This window comes from Salvelinus alpinus, chromosome 22 (genome assembly GCF_045679555.1).
Source record: "Salvelinus alpinus chromosome 22, SLU_Salpinus.1, whole genome shotgun sequence".
Taxonomy (NCBI): domain Eukaryota; kingdom Metazoa; phylum Chordata; class Actinopteri; order Salmoniformes; family Salmonidae; genus Salvelinus; species Salvelinus alpinus.
In genome coordinates this window covers 36295761-36313703 of record NC_092107.1, presented here as the reverse complement: position 1 = coordinate 36313703, position 17943 = coordinate 36295761, and the positions used below count along the sequence as shown (strand labels likewise).

General features: G+C 46.2%; 1 protein-coding gene across 1 annotated transcript; it reads left to right on the top strand.

The window, feature by feature from the left end:
* Positions 1-861: 861 nt before the first annotated feature.
* Positions 862-14765, top strand: vmn2r1 (vomeronasal 2, receptor 1). The gene is made up of 12 exons (XM_071360021.1): positions 862-1196; positions 1783-2074; positions 2305-2547; positions 3141-3332; positions 3463-3788; positions 4073-4193; positions 4381-4608; positions 5877-6000; positions 6191-6351; positions 6697-6892; positions 7261-7696; positions 13730-14765. The coding sequence occupies exons 1-12, from the start codon at positions 955-957 to the stop codon at positions 14043-14045; spliced, it is 2877 nt and encodes a 958-aa protein (XP_071216122.1). The 5' UTR covers positions 862-954; the 3' UTR covers positions 14046-14765.
* Positions 14766-17943: the final 3178 nt, after the last annotated feature.

Sequence of the window (17943 nt, the reverse complement as noted above, 5' to 3'; positions counted from 1 at the left end):
CAGGACAGAGAAACATGCTCTGCCTATGTAAGCCTACTTCATTAAATATGTATTTTAATGGTGTGCGTTTTATTACAATAAATTATACATTTGGGTTTCTGTAGGCTTAAAGTGTCAATTCGAGAAGCCACCTGTTTGTGCAAACTGAACCCCGCCAGCGATACTGTGCCACCGGTGTCTCTACACTGCGGGGGTTCAGGTGTTCCTCTCCCCGATGATTGAAGGACAAGTGTCGACAAGCTCAGACTCACTACAGCTAGAGGCCCAGAGGACGCTTCGGAATAAACGAAACAGTATGCCGAAGTAATTACTGAGCATTAAGGGGCCAATGTCCCGTGAGCGCTCATCCGCATCTCCAGTGCAGATCACCACATGCTACTGCCAATTAAATCAGAGCCCGTGGCGCTTTGTGTTATGTCGTTAACATGAATACAGACAGACAATCACATGCCAGATAATTAATTGGTACTTTATTTTGAATTTGCTAACTCTTAATTACGCATCGCACTTTACACAAGGTTATTTAGCCTATACTTCTACAGTCATGTGTCCTTAATTTATAACTTTATCATTTTGATTAGAAGGCCAAGAATGCAAAACCCTATAGGCTATTATAAAGTAATGCAATCGACACAAAATATATTAAAACACCAAGGCGCATATATCTCCTAGGCCTATAATCTGCTAAATTCTTAGTTATTATTTTTATTACACGAATTAAATGTCATTATTTTCATGAATTTATTACAGTCAATAATGTTCATAATCTATTAACCTCAACAGCCCTTTTTCTTATCTCATGTCTCCATGAGGAGGCTGTTTTGTCAAATTGTATTATGCAACACTGCCGATAATCATCCCTTGAGATTTGGCAGAAGCACCTGTTTGTACTGATGCTGTTTCTTCAGAGCCTGACACTGTGATCAAGCTACTTTTATACCACACGTTCACATCATGGATAATACTGGATTCAATTGGAAATACCGGTTACTGTGTGGATTATGTGCTTTTCTCCACTTTTACGCGTCCATCTCGGCGGAGTCCAGCTGTAAACTGAAGGCCAAGTTTAACCTGAGCGGGTACAGGAACGTGGAGAAGAAAAAGGTGGTGATGGGAGGGATGTTTCCCGTTCACCGCCGCATCGCCTCAGCCAATACCAACAGCTCCTCGGTGCCGCTGTCCCTGGGATGCGAGGGGTGAGTACCGGTGAATATTTAGTGTCATGGGATACAATTACATTATATTACTCAGGAGTTTAAGGCAGTTAAATTGGATTGAGAGATGGAAAGAGTGACGGTGTGAATGTGGGACCATTTTAGAAATGAGAATAAATTAGCCCTGTTGTATTTAAAATATTATGTGAATGGTATTTAGAACCAGAACATTCTGGGAATTGCTTCTCTACTGAGTCACCCCCTCCTCCTCCCTTCAAGGTCCTGCTCCCTCATCCAATCGGTGACTCAACAATCACCATCATCCCTACTCATAGCCCTTCAGTCCCCTAGATCTGAGTTGCTCCTATATTAGCCCATAAACTATATTATGATGATCTGGGCTTGTTGTCATTCCACCAATATTGGGTCTTTTAAAAAATATATCTTGTCGCCCTCTAGTGGCGGTGTAATGCAACTTCACTACATTTTATAATATATTGAAGATACAGCACTATTCAAGATGGTTTAACAGTAATGTCAGGATTCCACTATTATTACTATTTCTAACTATTTCCCATCATCATCGTCACCGTCATTATCACCGTCATCATCATCACTTCTCATCCAGGTTTAACTTCCGGACGTTCCGTTGGACTCAGACAATGCTCTTCGCCATTGATGAGATCAACAAGCGGACAGACCTCCTCCCTGATACAGACCTGGGATATGTCATCTACGACTCCTGTTTCACCATCTCCAAGGCTGTGGAGGGCACCCTCACCTACCTGACGGGGCAGGAAGAGGCCGTGCCCAACTATCGCTGTGGCACAGGGGCGCCCCTGGCCGCTCTAGTGGGGGCTGGGGGGTCAGACCTGTCCATCGCCACCGCACGCATACTTGGACTCTACTATTTCCCCCAGGTATCTCTGTCTATCTACATATTAATACATGGACTCTCCTCTTCACTGCAGCTCCGATATCTATCTAGATGCGGTGGGGCCTAATCCAGTGGACATTTTCCTCTCCCTCTCTCCTCCATCTCTCTCCTCCCTCTCTCTCCCTCTCTCCTCTCCCTCTCTCCTCCCTCCCTCTCTCTTCTCTCTCTCTCCCACTCTCCTCCCTCTCTCTCTATCCCTCTCCTCGTCTCTAGGTGAGTTACGCGTCGTCCTGCTCTGTGTTGGACAGTAAGTTCCAGTTTCCCACCTTTCTGAGGACCATCCCTAACGACGTCTACCAGTCTGAGGCAATGGCCCGCCTGGTGCTGCACTTCGGCTGGACCTGGGTGGGAACCATCGCCGCGGACGATGACTATGGGAAGTATGGCATCAAGGCCTTCAAGGAACAGGTGGAGGAGGCTGGGGTCTGCATCTCTTTCTCTGAGACCCTGCCCAAGGTGACCGGTTACTGTTTCCATTACATCACAGCCCTCAATGTCTCTCTCTGTTTCTGCCTCTCTTCTTCTCTCTCTTCTTCTCTCTGTTCTTCTCTCTTTTCTTCTCTCTGTTCTTCTCTCTTCTTCGCTCGCTCCTTCTCTCTCTTCTTCTCTCTCTTCTTCTCTCTGTTCTTCTCTCTTCTTCTCTGTCTTCTTCTCTCTCTTCTTCTCTCTGTTCTTCTCTCTTCTTCTCTCTGTTCTTCTCTCTTCTTCTCTCTCTTCTTCTCTCTGTTCTTCTCTCTTCTTCTCTCTGGTCTTCTCTCTGTTCTTCTCTCTGTTCTTTGTTCTTCTCTCTCTTCTTCTCTCTGTTCTTCTCTCTGTTCTTCTCTCTTCTTCTCTCTCTTCTTCTCTCTGTTCTTCTCTCTCTTCTTCTCTCTGTTCTTCTCTCTGTTCTTCTCTGTTCTTCTCTCTGTTCTTCTCTCTTCTTCTCTCTCTTCTTCTCTCTCTTCTTCCGTCTATTTCCCTCAATTTCTCTCCATCAATTTGCTTGCGCCATAAACAAGTTAATAAAGTTTTGGAACCCCATCCTCCCTACTGTTTCCTGTCCTGTGCAGGTGAGCTCTCCAGAGGACATCCGGCGTATTGTGGAGACGGTGGTGGAGTCGACAGCTAAAATCATTGTGGTGTTCTCCTCTGATGTGGACCTGAGCCCTCTGATCCAGGAGCTGATCCAACACAATGTCACCAACCGCACCTGGATTGCCAGTGAGGCCTGGGTCACATCTGCACTGATCAACCAGCCTGGGGTGAGCGGGTCAACTAATGGTTAGGTTCAACCAGGGGTCACAGGGACGATAGAATTATTAGAGTCAGCAGAGTGACCATTTTTATTGGAAAGCGGTGTTCCCTGATATGTTGGGTGTTTTCTGCGTCCAGGTGAGTTCATTGCTGGGTGGTACCCTGGGATTCGGTCTGAAGCGTGCTGAGATCCCCGGTCTCCAGCGTTACCTGCTAAACATAGACCCCTACTCCAACCCGCTCACTGAGGAATTCTGGGAAACGGCGTTCAACTGCACGCTGGACTACGGCCGGGCTCTGAGGCTGGCGAAAGAAATGACGAAAGCAGCAGTGGAGCAGGGGGGCAACACGAGCCTGTCCAGGGCAGTCAGAGGGGTGCCTGAGTGGCTGTGTTCGGGAAAAGAGTCCCTGGAGAAACTGAATAATACCTACTCTGACGTGACTCAGCTACGCATCACATACAGGTAGATATGTTAATAATACCTACTCTGACGTGACCCAGCTACGCATCACATACAGGTAGATATAATACCTACTCTGACGTGACCCAGCTACGCATCACATACAGGTAGATATAATACCTACTCTGACGTGACCCAGCTACGCATCACATACAGGTAGATATAATAACTACTCTGACGTGACCCAGCTACACATCACATACAGGTAGATATGTTGATGATGATAACGACAGAGATAGCGATGCTAACGAGGATGACGGTGATGATGATGGTATGATGTATTACAGTGTGTATAAGGCTGTGTACACTGTGGCCCATGCCCTGCATAACATGGAGATCTGTGAGCCTGGCCTTGGGCCCTTCAACAACAACAGCTGTGCTGACATCACCAAATTTGAGCCCTGGCAGGTCAGTCTGTGTGTCTGTGTGTCTGTGTGTGTGTGTGTGTGTGTGTGTGTGTGTGTGTGTGTGTATGTGTGTGTACGTGTACGTGTACGTGTACGTGTATGTGTGTGTGTGTGTGTACATTTGTAGTTGCATCTTGGTTGTAACCGCTGTAGGTTTAATATGATCCATCGTCTCCTTTCTCCTCTAGTTGATGTACTACCTGAAGAACGTGTGGTTCCAGGTCCCCCACACCGAGGAACCTTTATTCTTCCAGGACGGAGATGTGGACGGCTACTATGACATCATTAACTGGCAGGTGAAAGGTGACGGGGAGATCTCCTACGTGACGATTGGCCAATTCAACAGCACAGCAGCCCCAGATGCCATGATGACTATCAACAACGCATCCATAGTGTGGAACAATGATGAGCTGGAGGTCAGTGAGATACTGTAGTGAGAGGACAAAGACAGTGTTATGTGTGTACCCTGTCTATCTGACTGTCTACCTCCCTGTCTATCTGACTGTCTACCTCCCTGTCTATCTGACTGTCTCCCTCCTTGTCTATCTGACTGTCTCCCTCCATGTCTATCTGTCTGTCTCCCCCCCTGTCTATCTGTCTGTCTCCCTCCCTGTCTATCTGGCTGTCTCCCTCCTTGTCTATCTGACTGTCTCCCTCCTTGTCTATCTGACTGTCTCCCTCCATGTCTGGCTGTCTCCCTCCCTGTCTATCTGTCTGTCTCCCTCCCTGTCTATCTGGCTGTCTCCCTCCTTGTCTATCTGACTGTCTCCCTCCCTGTCTGGCTGTCTCCCTCCCTGTCTATCTGACTGTCTCCCTCCCTGTCTATCTGAATTACTCCCTCCCCGTCTATCTGACTGTCTCCTTCCTTGTCTATCTGGCTGTCTCCCTACCTCCCTGTCTACCTGGCTGTCTCCCTCCCTGTCAATCTGGCTGTCTCCCTCCCTCCCTGTCTATCTGACTGTCTCCTTCCCTCCCTATCTGACTGTCTCCCTCCCCGTCTATCTGACTGTCTCCCTCCCTGTCTATCTGACTGTCTCCCTCCCTCCCTGTCTATCTGACTGTCTCCCTCCCTCCCTGTCTATCTGACTGTCTCCCTCCCTGTCTATCTGACTGTCTCCCTCCCTGTCTATCTGACTGTCTCCCTCCCTGTCTATCTGACTGTCTCCCTCCCTGTCTATCTGACTGTCTCCCTCCCTGTCTATCTGACTGTCTCATTCCCTCCCTATCTGACTGTCTCCCTCCCTGTCTATCTGACTGTCTCCTTCCCTCCCTATCTGACTGTCTCCCTCCTTGTCTATCTGACTGTCTCCCTCCCTGTCTGGCTGTCTCCCTCCCTGTCTATCTGACTGTCTATCTGAATTACTCCCTCCCCGTCTATCTGACTGTCTCCCTCCCTGTCTATCTGGCTGTCTCCCTCCCTCCCTGTCTATCTGACTGTCTCCTTCCCTCCCTATCTGACTGTCTCCTTCCCTCCCTATCTGACTGTCTCCCTCCCCGTCTATCTGTCTCCCTCCCTCCCTGTCTATCTGACTGTCTCCTTCCCTCCCTATCTGACTGTCTCCCTCCCCGTCTATCTGACTGTCTCCCTCCCTCCCTGTCTATCTGACTGTCTCCCTCCCTGTCTATCTGACTGTCTCCCTCCCTCCCCGTCTATCTGACTGTCTCCCTCCATGTCTCCCATCAGACTCCGAGATCAGTGTGCAGCGAGAGCTGCCAGCCTGGTACCAGGAAGGGGATCAGGCAGGGGGAGCCCGTCTGCTGTTTCGACTGCATCCCCTGTGCCGACGGAGAGATCAGCAACGCCACAGGTGATGTATCTCTGTGTACACGTTATCAATCCCTAGCAGAGCTTTGTTCTTTATACAACTGTAGCAGAGTTGGTTTGAATTGAGTCCACAGTTGTTTTGGGGGTTTTAATGATATGTAGCTTGAAGGATATTCTGTTTCTGTTTCTGTGTGTTAGACTGCCCTGATATCTTCTCTGCCTCCTCCTGTCAGATGCCAGGGAGTGTATCCAGTGCACTGAGGATTACTGGTCTAACGCGGCCCGAGACACCTGCGTCCCCAAGACCATCGAGTTCCTGGACTTCAGTGAACCTCTGGGCATCACACTCATGGTGATATCAGCCGTTGGAGCGCTGATCACAATGGCTGTGGGGGTGTGTAGCCAACGGCAGCAAAAACTAGTGGAATATTGGGGAATAGGGTGTTATTGGAGATTTGTCTGTTGGAATTACGAGGAGACATAATTACAGTAAATCAGGTAGTATTCACTGCCATTTATGATAGACAACCTTGAAGTGTATAAGGGTTTGGGTCAATTCGTATTGAAGTTACTCAGGAACTTTTTTTTAATACATTTTCTCCTTTTCAATTTTTGAGAAATTATTGAATATGGAATTTGTAAAAAAAAAAATGGAATTGGAATTTCAGTTTACTACCTGAATTGGGTGACTTCAATTCGAACTGACCCCAACCCCGGTGTGTATAATGTCCTACTTCAGATGGTCTTCCTGGTCAACCTGGGTACTCCACTGGTGAAGGCCAACGACCCCATACTGAGTTTCTCCCTGCTGTTCTCCCTGGTGGTGACGTTCCTCTCCTCCATCGTCTTCCTGGGAGAGCCCCAGCCCTGGAGCTGCATGACCAGCCAGGTGGGCCTGGCCTTGGGGTTTTCCCTCTGCCTCTCCTCCATCATGGGTGGGTTGAAGTCTCTCTCTCTCTCTCTCTCTCTCTCTCTCTCTCTCTCTCTCTCTCTCTCTCTCTCTCTCTCTCTCTCTCTCTCTCTCTCTCTCTCTGTGTCTCTCTGTCTCTGTCTCTCTCTCTGTCTCTCTGTCTCTCTGTCTCTCTGTCTCTGTCTCTCTCTCTGTGTCTCTGTCTCTCTCTGTCTCTGTCTCTCTCTCTTTCTCTCTCCAAATCCAGACTAATCCTTTAGTGGCTTGTCTAGCCCTTAAGGAATCATTGGCTGTAAGTGACATGATGGATACTCAGGGGCTACAGTAGAGTACAGCTCTGACCACATTGCTCACACAAACCTACCCTTTAACCATGATGATGTGTTGCTCTAGGTAAGGCTGCAGTCCTTATGCTCAGGGCCAGGGTTCTGAAGGCTGCCAGGTCCAAGGCCAAAGCCACTGCTAAGGCTGCAGCTCAGGCCGCCGCCGCTGACACCAGCCCTGATGTCATTGTCACCAATGGCAACATCAACAACAACAACAATGCTGTAACCACTGGCAACCCCGATGTGGACTCTCTCCGTCCCGCCCACCAGAGGGCCCTGGCAGCCGTATTAACACTGATCCAGGCCGTGGCGTGCACGGTGTGGCTCATCATCCTGCCGCCGCACCCGGTCAAAAACACGGCGGCGCAGAACATCAAGATCATCCTGGAGTGTGACGAGGGTTCTGTGGTCTTCATCTGCTGTGTCTTCGGCTACGACATCCTGCTGGCCCTGTTCGCCTTCATCTTCTCCTTCATGGCACGCAAACTGGAAGACAACTTCAGGTAGCTAGTCACCTTCATGGCACACAAACTGGAGGACTCCTTCAGGTAGCTAGTCACCTTCATGGCACACAAACTGGAGGACTCCTTCAGGTAGCTAGTCACCTTCATGGCACACAAACTGGAGGACTCCTTCAGGTAGCTAGTCACCTTCATGGCACACAAACTGGAGGAGCCCTTCAGGTAGCTAGTCACCTTCATGGCACGCAAACTGGAGGACCCCTTCAGGTAGCTAGTCACCTTCATGGCACACAAACTGGAGGACTCCTTCAGGTAGCTAGTCACCTTCATGGCACACAAACTGGAGGACTCCTTCAGGTAGCTAGTGGATCTGGAAGTTACTTAGCTCAGCAATTTAAAGACTTGGCTAGCTGTAGGCTAAGAGCTAACATAGCAGTTAAGCTAACATAACTTTGCAACTTAACTTATTATAACTGTCAGGTTATAATTTTCAGAGTAAATAACTCACGGACACTAGAGAAGCTTACCCAAGTTGAATTCTTCCCAGAGGGTCGTTACAGCTGTAATTCAGACAAACAACATTTCACACAAGCACTGATATTGGACCCTTTCCCCCGAGGCTGAGGCTCCTCCTCCACGGCCGAACAGCCAATGCATCTCTGTTGCTAGGCAGAACCTTAGTGTTATCTGTTCTTCCTCACTTCATCTGACCTGACCTCTACCCCAAAGTGCTCACTCCTCCCCAACTCAAGGCTGTCATGGTTATTGATACCAGACTGTGTCTCTTCTCCTCCCATTGGTTCCCTGATGTCTTAACAGTAACATATCCTGACATAATGTAAACGTTATACATTCCCCTCTCTCCCTCTCTCCCTCAGTGACATTGTTATGTTCTAAGCTCTCCACCCGTCTCCCCTACACATTCCCTACAGATAACCATTAACTTGTGATGTAAAAAACAGTCTCGTTCTCAGTTGGACACTCTCCTTATGAGTATAACAAGGTTCCAAGTTTCACCCAGAATCTAACATAACATATCTTACCATTGCGTAACTTATGATAGAATATCTAAGGGTGTTTTCTCATATAGTCCTCTTTAATAGAACGGATCTCAGTCCTCTTTAAAGTGAACTCTGGGGTAAAAAAAGAAAAGCAGAAAAACTCATGTCTTTGTGTTCACACTGTCCTTGCCTTTGAATGAGGACTCAACTCTTCTGACAGTTCACTTCAACTATTTTCTCTTTACATTCACAGAGCTTTGTTTAGGAAGGAATCGTTATTTCTATCCAACATTCACTCTGGGTTTTTACAAAGTGCAGGACAAGCCATTCAATCAGAATACGTTGTCGGACAGCTAGATATACCTACGTACATTTTGGAAGCTAATAGATTGCATTGCAGCTGTACATAGTCCATCTGTAAACTACCCACCCAATTTACCTACCTCACCCCCCATACTGCTTTTATTTATTTACTTTTCTGCTCTTTTGCACACCAGTATCTCTTCTTGCACATGATCATCTGATGTTTTATCACTCCAGTGTTAATCTGCTAAATTGTAATTATTCGATTTATTGCCTACCTCATGCCTTTTGCACACATTGTATATAGATTCTCTTTTTTTCTACCATGTTATTGACTTGTTTATTGTTTACTCCATGTGTAACTCTGTGTTGTCTGTTCACACTGCTATGCTTTATCTTGGCCAGGTCGCAGTTGCAAATGAGAACTTGTTCTCAACTAGCCTACCTGGTTAAATAAAGGTGAAATAAAAAAAATATTTTTTTTTTAGTTCAAATATGACACATAATCATTGTAATCAGAAGATATTATTAACATGTACGTTGTATTGCTAACAGAATAAATAGTAATAGAATAACTGCAGAATAAATAATGCTGTAACTGAAAATGGTATACCCAATGGTATACTGTCCCTTTAAGAGCTAGATTAGATGTTCTACCCTATGTTGTGATTCAGCACACATTTTTGTGAGGGTTTATGGCCGGGGAAACGGTGTTGCAGTAGTCTAGTGTGAGGGGTTATGGCCGGGGAAACGGTGTTGCAGTAGTCTAGTGTGAGGGGTTATGGCCGGGGAAACGGTGTTGCAGTAGTCTAGTGTGAGGGGTTATGGCCGGGGAAACGGTGTTGCAGTAGTCTAGTGTGAGGGGTTATGGCCGGGGAAACGGTGTTGCAGTAGTCTAGTGTGAGGGGTTATGGCCGGGGAAACGGTGTTGCAGTAGTCTAGTGTGAGGGGTTATGGAAGGGGAAACGGTGTTACAGTAGTCTAGTGTGAGGGTTTATGGCCGGGGAAACGGTGTTGCAGTAGTCTAGTGTGAGGGGTTATGGCCGGGGAAACGGTGTTGCAGTAGTCTAGTGTGAGGGGTTATGGCCGGGGAAACGGTGTTGCAGTAGTCTAGTGTGAGGGGTTATGGCCGGGGAAACGGTGTTGCAGTAGTCTAGTGTGAGGGGTTATAACAGTAGTCTAGTGTGAGGGGTTATGTCAGTAGTCTAGTGTGAGGGGTTATGGCAGTAGTCTAGTGTGAGGGGTTATAACAGTAGTCTAGTGTGAGGGGTTATGACAGTAGTCTAGTGTGAGGGGTTATAACAGTAGTCTAGTGTGAGGGGTTATAACAGTAGTCTAGTGTGGGGTTATATCAGTAGTCTAGTGTGAGGGGTTATAACAGTAGTCTAGTGTGAGGGGTTATGACAGTAGTCTAGTGTGAGGGGTTATAACAGTAGTCTAGTGTGAGGGGTTATGGCAGTAGTCTAGTGTGAGGGGTTATGGCAGTAGTCTAGTGTGAGGGGTTATGGCAGTAGTCTAGTGTGAGGGGTTATGACAGTAGTCTAGTGTGAGGGGTTATAACAGTAGTCTAGTGTGAGGGGTTATGGCAGTAGTCTAGTGTGAGGGGTTATGGCAGTAGTCTAGTGTGAGGGGTTATGGCAGTAGTCTAGTGTGAGGGGTTATGGCAGTAGTCTAGTGTGAGGGGTTATGGCCGGGGAAACGGTGTTGCAGTAGTCTAGTGTGAGGGGTTATGGAAGGGGAAACGGTGTTACAGTAGTCTAGTGTGAGGGGTTATGGCCGGGGAAACGGTGTTGCAGTAGTCTAGTGTGAGGGGTTATGGCCGGGGAAACGGTGTTGCAGTAGTCTAGTGTGAGGGGTTATGGCCGGGGAAACGGTGTTGCAGTAGTCTAGTGTGAGGGGTTATAACAGTAGTCTAGTGTGAGGGGTTATGTCAGTAGTCTAGTGTGAGGGGATATGGCAGTAGTCTAGTGTGAGGGGTTATAACAGTAGTCTAGTGTGAGGGGTTATGACAGTAGTCTAGTGTGAGGGGTTATAACAGTAGTCTAGTGTGAGGGGTTATAACAGTAGTCTAGTGTGGGGTTATATCAGTAGTCTAGTGTGAGGGGTTATAACAGTAGTCTAGTGTGAGGGGTTATGACAGTAGTCTAGTGTGAGGGGTTATAACAGTAGTCTAGTGTGAGGGGTTATGGCAGTAGTCTAGTGTGAGGGGTTATGGCAGTAGTCTAGTGTGAGGGGTTATGGCAGTAGTCTAGTGTGAGGGGTTATGACAGTAGTCTAGTGTGAGGGGTTATAACAGTAGTCTAGTGTGAGGGGTTATGGCAGTAGTCTAGTGTGAGGGGTTATGGCAGTAGTCTAGTGTGAGGGGTTATGGCAGTAGTCTAGTGTGAGGGGTTATGGCAGTAGTCTAGTGTGAGGGGTTATGGCCGGGGAAACGGTGTTGCAGTAGTCTAGTGTGAGGGGTTATGGAAGGGGAAACGGTGTTACAGTAGTCTAGTGTGAGGGGTTATGGCCGGGGAAACGGTGTTGCAGTAGTCTAGTGTGAGGGGTTATGGAAGGGGAAACGGTGTTACAGTAGTCTAGTGTGAGGGGTTATGGCCGGGGAAACGGTGTTGCAGTAGTCTAGTGTGAGGGGTTATGGAAGGGGAAACGGTGTTGCAGTAGTCTAGTGTGAGGGGTTATAACAGTAGTCTAGTGTGAGGGGTTATAACAGTAGTCTAGTGTGAGGGGTTATAACAGTAGTCTAGTGTGAGGGGTTATGGCCGGGGAAACGGTGTTGCAGTAGTCTAGTGTGAGGGGTTATGGCCGGGGAAACGGTGTTGCAGTAGTCTAGTGTGAGGGTTTATGACAGGGGAAACGGTGTTGTGTTGCAGTAGTCTAGTGTGAGGGGTTATAACAGTAGTCTAGTGTGAGGGGTTATAACAGTAGTCTAGTGTGAGGGGTTATAACAGTAGTCTAGTGTGAGGGGTTATAACAGTAGTCTAGTGTGAGGGGTTATGGCAGTAGTCTAGTGTGAGGGGTTATAACAGTAGTCTAGTGTGGGGTTATAACAGTAGTCTAGTGTGGGGTTATATCAGTAGTCTAGTGTGAGGGGTTATGACAGTAGTCTAGTGTGAGGGGTTATAACAGTAGTCTAGTGTGGGGTTATATCAGTAGTCTAGTGTGAGGGGTTATGGCAGTAGTCTAGTGTGAGGGGTTATAACAGTAGTCTAGTGTGAGGGGTTATGGCAGTAGTCTAGTGTGAGGGGTTATGGCAGTAGTCTAGTGTGAGGGGTTATGGCAGTAGTCTAGTGTGAGGGGTTATGGCAGTAGTCTAGTGTGAGGGGTTATAACAGTAGTCTAGTGTGAGGGGTTATGGAAGGGGAAACGGTGTTGCAGTAGTCTAGTGTGAGGGGTTATGACAGTAGTCTAGTGTGAGGGGTTATGGAAGGGGAAACGGTGTTGCAGTAGTCTAGTGTGAGGGGTTATGACAGTAGTCTAGTGTGAGGGGTTATGGAAGGGGAAACGGTGTTGCAGTAGTCTAGTGTGAGGGGTTATGACAGTAGTCTAGTGTGAGGGGTTATGACAGTAGTCTAGTGTGAGGGGTTATGGAAGGGGAAACGGTGTTGCAGTAGTCTAGTGTGAGGGGTTATGACAGTAGTCTAGTGTGAGGGGTTATGGAAGGGGAAACGGTGTTGCAGTAGTCTAGTGTGAGGGGTTATGACAGTAGTCTAGTGTGAGGGGTTATGGCCGGGGAAACGGTGTTGCAGTAGTCTAGTGTGAGGGGTTATAACAGTAGTCTAGTGTGAGGGGTTATGGAAGGGGAAACGGTGTTGCAGTAGTCTAGTGTGAGGGGTTATGACAGTAGTCTAGTGTGAGGGGTTATGACAGTAGTCTAGTGTGAGGGGTTATAACAGTAGTCTAGTGTGAGGGGTTATGACAGTAGTCTAGTGTGAGGGGTTATAACAGTAGTCTAGTGTGAGGGGTTATGTCAGTAGTCTAGTGTGAGGGGTTATAACAGTAGTCTAGTGTGAGGGGTTATAACAGTAGTCTAGAGTGAGGGGTTATAACAGTAGTCTAGTGTGAGGGGTTATAACAGTAGTCTAGTGTGAGGGGTTATGACAGTAGTCTAGTGTGAGGGGTTATGGCAGTAGTCTAGTGTGAGGGGTTATGACAGTAGTCTAGAGTGAGGGGTTATAACAGTAGTCTAGTGTGAGGGGTTATAACAGTAGTCTAGTGTGAGGGGTTATAACAGTAGTCTAGTGTGAGGGGTTATGGCAGTAGTCTAGTGTGAGGGGTTATGGCAGTAGTCTAGTGTGAGGGGTTATGACAGTAGTCTAGTGTGAGGGGTTATGGCAGTAGTCTAGTGTGAGGGTTTATGACAGGGGAAACGGTGTTGCAGTAGTCTAGTCTGAGGGTTTATGACAGGGGAAACGGTGTTGCAGTAGTCTAGTGTGTGTTGCTGGAATATTGACAAGTCATCCTGGGGAGCTTTGCGTTCACATTGTCCTAAAAAAAGGGAACCGGAACAACGAAATTCAAGCGAACCGAACTCAGAACACCTCTCGAGATCGTCTCAGTTCGATTCACTTTTGGGGTTCTTTTGACGGGTCTCCCCGTTGGAGTGTTCAAACTGCACAAAGAATTAAGCGAACCGCAAAATTAAAAAAAAAAATTGTCTGAAAGGGACCAAGTGTGAGAACACCCTGAGAGTTGTTGCGCTCATTTGAATTTGGTTTTGTTTCTTGCTTTAGACCACTTTTAATAAACTTGTTGGGGTTTTCTTGATTTCCAGTGAGGCAAAGTGCTTGACCTTCGGCATGCTGGTGTTCTTCATCGTGTGGAGCTCCTTCGTCCCGGCCTATCTCAGTACACGTGGTAAGTTCATGGTGGCCGTGCAGATCTTTGCCATCCTGGCATCCAGCTTCGGTCTGCTAGCCTGCATCTTCCTACCCAAGTGCTACGTCCTGCTGGTCAAGCCCGAGTTCAACACAGAGGATATGATGCGGCCGCGTTCCAAGCCACGTGACGGGACTGGGACAGGGACCTCGGCCTCGCTAGCTACGGTGGCCACTGAAGTTCAAGCTACGACAGGCAATGTTGATTATTAGGGTTAGGGAGGGACGCACAAACGCACGCTATGGGCAGACACAAACACTCATCTGGAAGCACACTAGGGCCAGTGATACAGGACACGTTGCACTAACTAGGGACTACTCAGCATCACATTGTGGAGTCTGTTACTAGTTTCCTGTGATGTCATTATACTCTATGTAGTTTTTTGACTAATGTATACCAATGGAGTTCTCAGGGAATAGGACTACAACCAAACACAGAGCTGCAACAGAGAGATATCTACGCTGACGTGGTTATATATATATGGTAGATGGATATGTCCCGTCCTTATGATAACTATATATTTGACTTTATTAATGCTGTCCTGATTTTTTAAATGTTAAATTATGAATTAGTTTGAGCCTTAGTTTAAAAAAACAAACAGTCATTGCTGCGCTGGCTTGCTATGTTGGTAGAAATATACTGTATTTGAGAGATCATTTGAGATGTCTCAGAAAGGTGGGCATTAAAAATGTATTTGTTGTCAAAATGTCACCTTTTAGAGGTGACATTTTAGACCACCTTTTAGACCATTTAGAGGGATTTTCATTTAATTAGCCTTTATATCATATTTGTATAGGCACATTAACGTCTGATGTTTCTGTATAGGAATCTGCATAAGTAGCCTTGTGATCATTGGAACATCCCCACTGACTGGATGGATCATCAACACTGATTGTAAATGTTTTCGTAGGGAAGTAAAGGTGTATTGTTCACACTGCCTGCCTGTCCTTTATTTTGACTTGAAGTTACTTGTTTTACGTTACTGAAAGTGGATTGTAAAAGTAGGGATCTTGTTACGGTGGTGGGCAATGAGCCAACGAGAGGCAGGTAGGCTACAGGTGGTAATCAATGATTTACATATACACTAGATGACTGGTTTGATGCCACTGCAACTCCATCTTGGCACTCCCCCCAATGTTGTAAAATATATTTTGGAAGCTATTGAAATTCATTTGTTAATGTCTACATTTATTTTTGCCACTTTTATTCTACTTATAAATTATATTATGTGAGCTAAACATACACATTTTTGGGGGGATTACTAATGTTACTGTTTCCCAATACAGCATCAAATCCAAGTAATTTTGACCTTGAAACATTACATTGAAATACTGTAGAATTCCATTCCTTCCTATGGAGGACGAATCATACTGGGGAGAGCCAATATGGCCGACCGGTGGCTTCAAAGCCTCTCAATGGCCAATACACAGCATCAGCAATCCAGGTTTTATACACTGACTGTACCAAACATTAGGAACACCTGCTCTTTCCATAGCATAGACTGACCAGGTGAAAACTATGATCCCTTTTTGATGTCATCACCCGCCATCACTTCAGTCAGTGTAGATGAAGGGGGGGGGGGGGTGACCGGTTAAAGAAGTATTTTTAATCTCTGAGACAATTGAGACATGGATTGTGTATGTGTGCCATTGAGAGGGTGAATGGGCAAGACAAAATATTTAAGTACCAAAATATTTAAGTGTATCAAGAATGGTCCAGCAGCTAAAGGACATCCAGCCAACTTGACACAACTGTGGGAAGCATTGGAGTCAACATGGGCCAGCATCCCTGTGGAACGCTTTCGACACCTTGTAGAGTCCATGTCCTGACGAATTGAGGCTGTTCTGAGGGCAAAAGGGGGTGCAACTCAATATTAGGAAGGTGTTCCTAATGTTTTGTACACTCAGAATATACATAATTGGTGCTTGAAAAAGCTGTGGTGCCAGAAGCACGTAGTAGTAGTAGTAGTAGTAGTAGTAGTAGTAGTAGGAGTAGTAGTAGTAGTAGTAGTAGTAGTAGTAGTAGTAGTAGTAGTAGTAGTAGTAGTAGTAGTAGTAGTAGTAGTAGTAGGAGTAGTAGTAGTAGTAGTAGTAGTAGTAGTAGTAGTAGTAGTAGTAGTAGTAGTAGTAGTAGTAGTAGTAGTAGTAGGAGTAGTAGTAGTAGTAGTAGTAGTAGTAGTAGTAGTAGTAGTAGTAGTAGGAGTAGTAGTAGTAGTAGTTTGTGGGGGCTGCTGTAGTTTAAGTTTATTTTTTGCTCAAATATTTTTTATTGAACAAACACAAGAATTGCGTTTAGGTACTTTGTAGAAAGGACAAGTATGCAATTATTATAAAAACATAAAAAAGAGCAGACAGAAACAAAAAGACCTAGAGTTTAAGGTACAAAATAAATAATACAAAAATAAGATATAAGGAACAAGGACAGGTAAACAAATAGAGGGCAGATGTCACCCCCCATCCCTACATCATCCCCTCCAAGAATGTGCAAAGCTGTCATCAAGGCAAAGGGTGGCTACTTTGAACAATCTCATATCTCAAATATATTTGATTTGTTTAATTAACCCTTTTTTGGTTACTACATGATTACATATGTGTTATTTCATAGTTTTGATGTCTTCACTATTATTCTACAATGTAGAAAATAGTAAAATAAGGAAAAACCCTTGAATGAGTAGATGTTCTAAGACTTTTGACTGGTACTGAATGTGAGAAGGTGAAACCCCTCAAATCAGTGACATGCAAATGTCCTTGTCCAGAGTTGGGAGTCTCTCTTCAGTCGGATGTCAAACTCATCTCACGATGATGGATTGTGAAGTAAGAGAAATTGATCAAATTTGAACTGAGTAGGCCGATGTCCTGGGTTTTTCCCCCAACGTTTTTTAAACAGAGCCTTGTTTACAGAGAGCTGCTGACATCTCCCCAATGAACAAAGGAGGGAAATTGATAAACATTTAATCGGTAGTGACAGACACTCTGAAGCGGTGCAGAGTGGTGCCTCTGTAATCTGTAAAATGGGATTGATTGCTCCGTCCTTGTGATTAATCATTGTAGCAGGTGTGTGTATGTATGTCTGTGTGTGTGTGTGTATGTATGTCTGTGTGTGTGTGTGCAAGTGTTTGATTGCGTGTCTGTGATTTTCTATCTATTTTTGTCTCCTTCACAAGGACTTACGTAAGGAATTAAACTCTAATGAGCTAGCCCTCCGGTTCTGCTAGTGTGTGTGTGTGTGTGTGTGTGTGTGTGTGTGTGTGTGTGTGTGTGTGTGTGTGTGTGTGTGTGTGTGTGTGTGTGTGTGTGTGTGTGTGTGTGTGTGTGTGTGTGTGTGTTTCTGCGTGTGTGTGTGTGTGTGTGTCTGCGTGTGTGTGTGTGTAGGCTTGTGTTAGGTTCTGTCAAATTGTCAGGAGATGCACCCTTTGTCCAGTCTATGCTTCTCACCAACAGAGGGCGATACCCACTGCTACTACTGCTTTCTAAATGTAGCGTTGCCTTGTCAACCATGATATTCAATCTACTGGACATACCCAGGGTTTTCTCCATTCAGTAAAATCCCAAAAGCGTATTGGTACCCCGTTGTTGACCTGAAAGAAGAACTCAACAAGCGTACGACACAATTCTGATTGTGCTTTTACTGCTTAACAAAGAACTTTAACAATTTTACAAGTTTCTTTAAAATCTATTATACATTGATGGACAGTTATGTAACAGGACGTGGGTCAGAGAGGCAGCAGCAGGATTATGGGAATGAGTCAGTAACACAGAGGAGCTTCTTGTCCTTGTTCTTCTTGTTCTTCTTCTCTTTTTTCTGCTGTCTGTTGGGAGACCAGCTGAGACTAGTGGGCTGGTTGTCTCCTGTCCCAACAGAACCCTTATTCGTACTTCTGTTATCAGTTTCAGTAGAAACGTATAATGCTCCCCTCACACACCCTCCCCTCACTCATTCCCCTCAGACACTCCCCTCACACTGTCCCCACACACGAACTCTCCTCACACTCTCCCCTCACACACATCCACCCCTCACATACTCCCCCTCCCCTCCTCCCCTCACACCTCCTCCCCTCCTCCCCTCACACCTCCTCCCCTCACCACCTCCACACCTCTTCCCCTCACCACC